Source organism: Odontomachus brunneus, unplaced genomic scaffold (assembly GCF_010583005.1).
Source record: "Odontomachus brunneus isolate Ranch 3 - 2012 unplaced genomic scaffold, Obru_v1 Obru_scaffold_203, whole genome shotgun sequence".
NCBI classification, from domain to species: domain Eukaryota; kingdom Metazoa; phylum Arthropoda; class Insecta; order Hymenoptera; family Formicidae; genus Odontomachus; species Odontomachus brunneus.
The window spans coordinates 435528-441566 of record NW_022639653.1 but is presented as its reverse complement, the minus strand read 5'-3'; the positions used below and the strand labels follow the sequence as shown (position 1 = coordinate 441566).

General features: G+C 31.7%; 2 protein-coding genes and 1 long non-coding RNA gene across 11 annotated transcripts in view; 1 reads left to right on the top strand and 2 right to left on the bottom strand.

Moving 5' to 3' along the window:
* Positions 1-1517, bottom strand: part of LOC116852119 — an 18537-nt gene extending 17020 nt beyond the window's left edge. Inside the window, 1 exon segment of the mRNA XM_032832147.1 lies at positions 1455-1517. Within this exon segment, the coding sequence (XP_032688038.1) occupies positions 1455-1502 (48 nt within the window). The 5' untranslated portion in view covers positions 1503-1517.
* The window catches only part of LOC116852120, a 12276-nt gene extending 8573 nt beyond the window's left edge, over positions 1-3703 (top strand). For 7 of the 9 annotated variants that reach the window (XR_004379696.1, XR_004379700.1, XR_004379698.1 and 4 more), the window contains 2 exons: positions 2078-3397; positions 3558-3702. This is a non-coding gene — a long non-coding RNA (uncharacterized LOC116852120). Of the gene's footprint in view, positions 1-2077; positions 3430-3557 lie in introns of all 9 variants that reach the window. The other 2 variants (XR_004379697.1, XR_004379699.1) reach the window with 2 other exon arrangements.
* LOC116852117 lies at positions 1917-5264 on the bottom strand. Its single transcript, XM_032832145.1, has 5 exons — positions 5097-5264; positions 4373-4592; positions 4015-4102; positions 3552-3782; positions 1917-3390 (listed from the first exon to the last, which is right to left on the bottom strand). Exons 2-5 carry the CDS (start codon positions 4585-4587, stop codon positions 3277-3279), a joined length of 648 nt encoding a protein of 215 aa, XP_032688036.1. The 5' UTR covers positions 4588-4592; positions 5097-5264; the 3' UTR covers positions 1917-3276.
* Positions 5265-6039: the final 775 nt, after the last annotated feature.

Here is a 6039-nt window from a genome sequence, read left to right as displayed (position 1 = left end):
ATAGTTTATTAGGGTTTTTTTTTTTTTTTTTTTTTTTTTTTCTAAACATTCTACATACTCTTCTAACTCATATATTCTATCTAGTGTGAAAAAAATTAATTTCGATGTACGAGATATTTTTCTCTTACAATTTATTTTATCTTAATTTTCGTGCTTTAGAGAAGAATACGATTTAAGAAATTTGTTGTTAAAATTAACGTTTGAGTCGTATATCTTGTCATTAATATAATGCTACTACAATGATATTCAAGAACCTGTAATATTGTCAAATATGTAGTGTTTAATATTGTATCGAACATTATTATGAAGATACTTTGACCGCGATTTGGAAGTTTCAATAATGTTGAAATAGGGTTGCCATAACGTTTTAATCGTCAGAAATATTTTTAAGATGTCTCAGATAAATGTGCATTGATCTCAAATAAATGTTAAAGTAACATTTGAAAAATATATTTTTTGTAATGTTTTTGTAACGTTTAAATAACATTTAGAAAAATCATATCGCAAAATAACATGTGAAAAATATAAATGCAATATTATTAAAAAATGTCCAAACAATGTACATGAAGTCAACGTTTCTAAACGTTAATTTAATGTTTCTTGCTTACTGGGTTATTTTCCACACAGCAGAGGTGTCCAAAATATATCATAGGAATATCCTAAAAATATATTTGGGATATGCGATATCTTCAAGATATCCTTATGATATATTTGGGACATTCTTGCTGTGTGGGTTAATATACTGAGGAAAAAATTACCTTAAAATCAACAAATATTTCTTTGATGGCTGCCATTAACATATTTATTTAAATCTAAATTCTCTTTATTTAAACCAAATATGGTTTACTTAAATCAGATAAACAATATTTGATTTAAATAAAGAGAATTTAGATTTAAGTAAATATGTTAATGGCACCCATTAAATATTTGTTGATTTTAAGATAATTTTTCCCTCAGTGTATTAAATAATCCAGTAAGAAAGGAACATTAAAGTAACGTTTAGAAAAGTTGATTTCATGTACATTGTTTGGACATTTTTTAATAATATTGCATTTATATTTTTCACATGTGTGTGAGTGTTATTTTGCGATATGATTTTTCTGAATGTTGTTTAAACGTTTTAAAAACATTACAAAAAATATATTTTTCAAATGTTACTTTAACATTTATTTGAAATCAATGCACATTTATTTTAGACATCTTAAAAATATTTCTGACGATTAAAATGTTATGGCAACCCTATTTCAACATTATTGAAACTTCCAAATCGCGGTCAAAGTATGTTCATAATGATGTTCGATACAATATTAAACACTACATATTTGACAATATTACAAGTTCTTGAATATCATTGCAGTAACGTTATATTAATGATTTCTTGCTTACTGGAAACTTATCTCAATACACTCGACAAAATGTGATGTTAGATAACACTTTGCATACACCGTCTTTACCTCATTGTCATCACAAATCTTGTCATTCGCCTCGAGTTGCAAGGGCATAACACGTCTTCGGACAGTAAATTAATAAATAGATTTTTAATATCCCGAAAAGATTCCTTTGATTTCTTGCGATAAACCGGTTACTTAGGAGTCCTTGCAGGTATCTGAGATAAACGACAATCAGTTACTTGGAAACGCCGCGAGGATAAATCGATATGGACGTAAATTAATACTTATTTGTACTTCAATTAAAATACTTACTTTAAAATCAGCTTGGAAGCACAAAAGATGCTGAAAAGATTCGATTAAAATTAATAATATAAAAGACAGCATATTATTAGCGTCTTTGAAATAAGAACGATGTTGATACAGTTAATATAGAACAGTGACGCAATGTAAAGAAAATGTCGGAAATACGCAATTTCTTCACATGTAATAGGGACACAGTACTATTCTGAAACACAGAGACAGATGTATTTAATAATCTCATCTTTATTTCATTGTACATAGTTCGTAATATCTCGATCAGCATTTTGTCTTAGTCGCGGACTTCCAAACGCCGCGATTTAATTATATTCAACAATTCTTTTTGCAACATTTTGATACGAGCTTTAAAATGTGTATTTTTCTTGCAGCATCGGTTAAACTTGAATTGCACAAAATGCGACAATATGTTACCGGAGTCGAAAGAGTAAGCCTGTCTCAAAGATTTTCGAAAAGCACCGGTGACTTTCAAAAGAATCTATGGACGTGTCAGAGTCCCTGGGGATCTTTCGAGTTTACTGAGCACCCCGGACAAGTTCTGAAAATCTCAAAGGATTTCGGAGATATAAGGATAAAAAGTTTCACATGTGCTGCACGTGTGGAGTGCGCGAAGCGTAACTCCCGGGTTCAAATTCGCAATCTTTCGATTCACTTGCGCGAAAATACTCCTTCTAATATATATATATATATATATATATATATATATATATATATATACTCATTATTACATTTATTGACAGACATGTGTCAATTCCATTCACAAATCTCTGTGACGCAAATTAGTGCGGTCATTATTCTTCAAGTTTTGTTCTCCATTATGCAAGTCCAAATAGCGAGATAATTCCGTTATCGTTGGCAATTATTAATTAACCATTATTAATTAACTAAAGTAATCTATCGAACTGAATTGATTAAAATAACTCGCTAAACTGAACTAATGAGCCATGAAATTTCTAATGAAATAAATTATGCGACGGAGCACCTCTACGGAGAAATTGTGCGTAAGCAATGAGAGATTTTATACAGATAAATCGTACATTAAAAAAAAAAACTTATTTAAAACAAGAAAAAACGATTATATATACAATTTTACATATAAATATATAGGTAATCACAATCTAATATACGAAGAAACAACAATGTACATAATCAAATGTTTAACTCAACGTACTCTCAGCGACTCATGTGTAAAGAACAGCGAATATGATATTAACGTCCTCTTCATCATCGAGATTCATCCTCGTTTATTATGGATGGTTATGCGATTTGACATTCGCTGTACACCTCTGCGGAATTAGCGACGAGCTATTAGCGTCGTGGCTCTGTGAGGTAGGCGACGAAACGTTACTGTATTCAATGTGAAAATTCTCTGTAAGATCGAAGCAAGTCCCTATCATCAGCGGATTCTCTTCGGAGATCGAGTAACGAGTGTATTGCGAGGAGAACTCTCGATGACATTTAATATTAAATATTTATGATAATCACGATGTGTCAAATATTTAATATTAAATATTTAGCAATATATTCTTTCCGTAGAGTCAGCAGCGAAGCGAGGCGAAACGATGGAATCCTAAGACAGCAGTTCTACCTCCGCTTGAATATTCTGGCGCGCCTGTTCTTCCAGTTTGTCGCGGAATTCCATAGTGGCGAAGATGTTCGGAATTTGCAAGAAGTTCTGCAATACCTTAAAAGTAAAACCACATTGAGAACCACACGAAATCTCGTACGATCGCGTTGCGCCGTTCAACCCTTTATACAGCAAATTGAAAATATAATTGATTGAATTATTATATATTTTAACGCATATATCTTTGAAATCTATTTTATTTTAAATAGAAAACTCACTTTTAGTCGTAGCGCCGTGTACATGGGCTCACTGAGGAAATAATACTCTCCACGTATTCGTTCCCTATACTCTGCATAACTCTCCGGCGAGGATCCCAGCACTGCCATGTCCAAGTCCAAGAAGTAGTGAGCATCTTCACCACCGAAAGCACCACCTACCTTGTGCGCCTCGGTGCTGTGAGTTGCCGCTACTTTCAGTAGGGCGCATGTCTCCTCTCTGAGCTCCGCGTCCTTAATTATTCAATCATAATAAGTTAAAAAATTAAAATTTAATGCACATACATATGTATGTATCTTAAGTTACATGTTATACATATTTATGTATCTTAATTTGTATATAATAAATTAAGTGTGCATTAAAAGTGCATTAAAGTTTTGCCTAGATTTTCAATCTATGTAAAATTTGCACAGTAAAATCTGTGTTATTTATCAAAATTTTATAAATTATTGAATGTGCACTCACCGATGGAATGTCAGTTTCGTCGGCGAAAGTGTTAAAGTGCTCGAGATTTTTGTCTTCATCGTCCATAGCTTTGGGATCGTACTCGAAACTGCAATAGAATTAAGGTCAGTTGTTATCATTAAAAAACATAGATACAATAAAAATGTAATAAACAAAATAAATTATATGCAATACATTTTATCTTTTCTGTCTTATATCCGAAAAAAAAAAAGTTCAGACAAAAGCCAGATATGGATTTTGTCAAGATTTGATCAGATATAATCAGATATAACGTTATATATGATTATATTTGATCAGATCTTGACAAAATCCATACCTGGCTTTTATGTGAACTTTTTTTTCCCAGGTAGCTACTCACTTTTGAAAGAATATTGCAAGTAACACGGCTCGTGCGTTCTTCAGGTTGTTTTTGATTTCATAATAATGATTCAACTTCTCTCTGAGTGAGTCCAGGTTGTGATAAGTGCGTTTTTCTTCTGAATAAACCTCCTGCAGCCGTGTGAACCAAGCGTCGCAGACTGCCTCGTCCAAGCCTTCCGTGGCTTCCTTCCAACTGTCCTCCAGCGATACCATTGTCGCTGTAAAAACGTTCGTTTTGTCAATTACATTGCATACAAAATGTCAAAATGTGAGTTTCAATTTTATAGAATTCTCTCATAAATTGAATTTCAATTATTGTTAAAATTGTATTCACTAGTAATATACGCGCAAAAAATCCTCCTTCCAAGTATGGGATGTTAAATATTAATGTAAACCACAACAAAAAGTGAAAATTACTTCATATCATTTTAGGATATAATTTTATAATTATTTATGTAATATTCAACAATATAACGCACAAGGATGGGACATGAAAACTGAAAGATATTTAAATATTTCGGTATTTACAAGTACGAAAGTCCCTTGACGTAAAACATCAGTAAACAAAATTATGTAATATCCGGTGACACGAAGTCGGAGGATTTAGAGAGAACGAGAAACTCAACGAGCTGAACAGGATGTTTCAGCCCTCACAGATCTAGAAGACTGTAAACTCCACTGTGTTCACTCGCGTGAACATTTGTATTCGATTATGTACTCACAATTTTTTTGACAGACGAAGGAAAACCCGTGGCACTTCGGGACGGGTAGGAATTACCGAAACATGATTCACACGCGTCGTAACTACTCTATAGCATGGCGCGTTACGTTGCGTTGGCCGACAAAACAGTCCTCCATTTATTGATCGGTTTCGTCGGCCGATTTGTTCAAGCTTCTAGCTTCTTTACATAGGGTGCCTGCAAAACGGCTCCAACGCAAAAACTTGCGTTTCCAATTGTATGTAAGGACAAATCTTACGTTAAACAAAACTTTTTTAGATGTGATTCACAATTTTTCTACGGGGAAATTGAATATTTTCATCGCATATAAAATAGAATTATGTTAATTAATTTGTTTCTATCTAACTTTGACGCAAAAAAATATAATCGATGTTTTTATAATTAACTTTTGTAGAACCCAATGTAGAATTTTTATAGAAACCAAGTATAAGGAAATTTAATATAATTGTATATAATATTAATAAATATTTACTTTTTTTTCTTATATTAATATTATATTTACTTATATTTCTTTATATACTTATATATTATATAAATTACTTATATTTACTTACTTATAATTACTTACTTATAATTACTTATATTTACTTATAATTACTTATGTTACTTTATATTTACTTATATTTCTTTATATAATAAACTTTTCTTTTTACTTATATAGATGATGCAGAAAAAAATATATATTCTACGGTATATTTAATATTTTTGAATACACTAAATATTTGAATCGAAAAATATTTTTGAAATTTCCCACGTACGTGAAGTCGAACGCTCGATGTCTCGAATAGTCGAAGTCGATTTCGATGTCCGTCAGTTATTTGTCTGTTCTATTTAGCTGTACTGCTGAACTGGTGCAATAAGTTAGAATGAGAAAAATATACTTTGGTCTGTTCTTTTCAGCTGCATTGCTGAACTGGTGCAATAA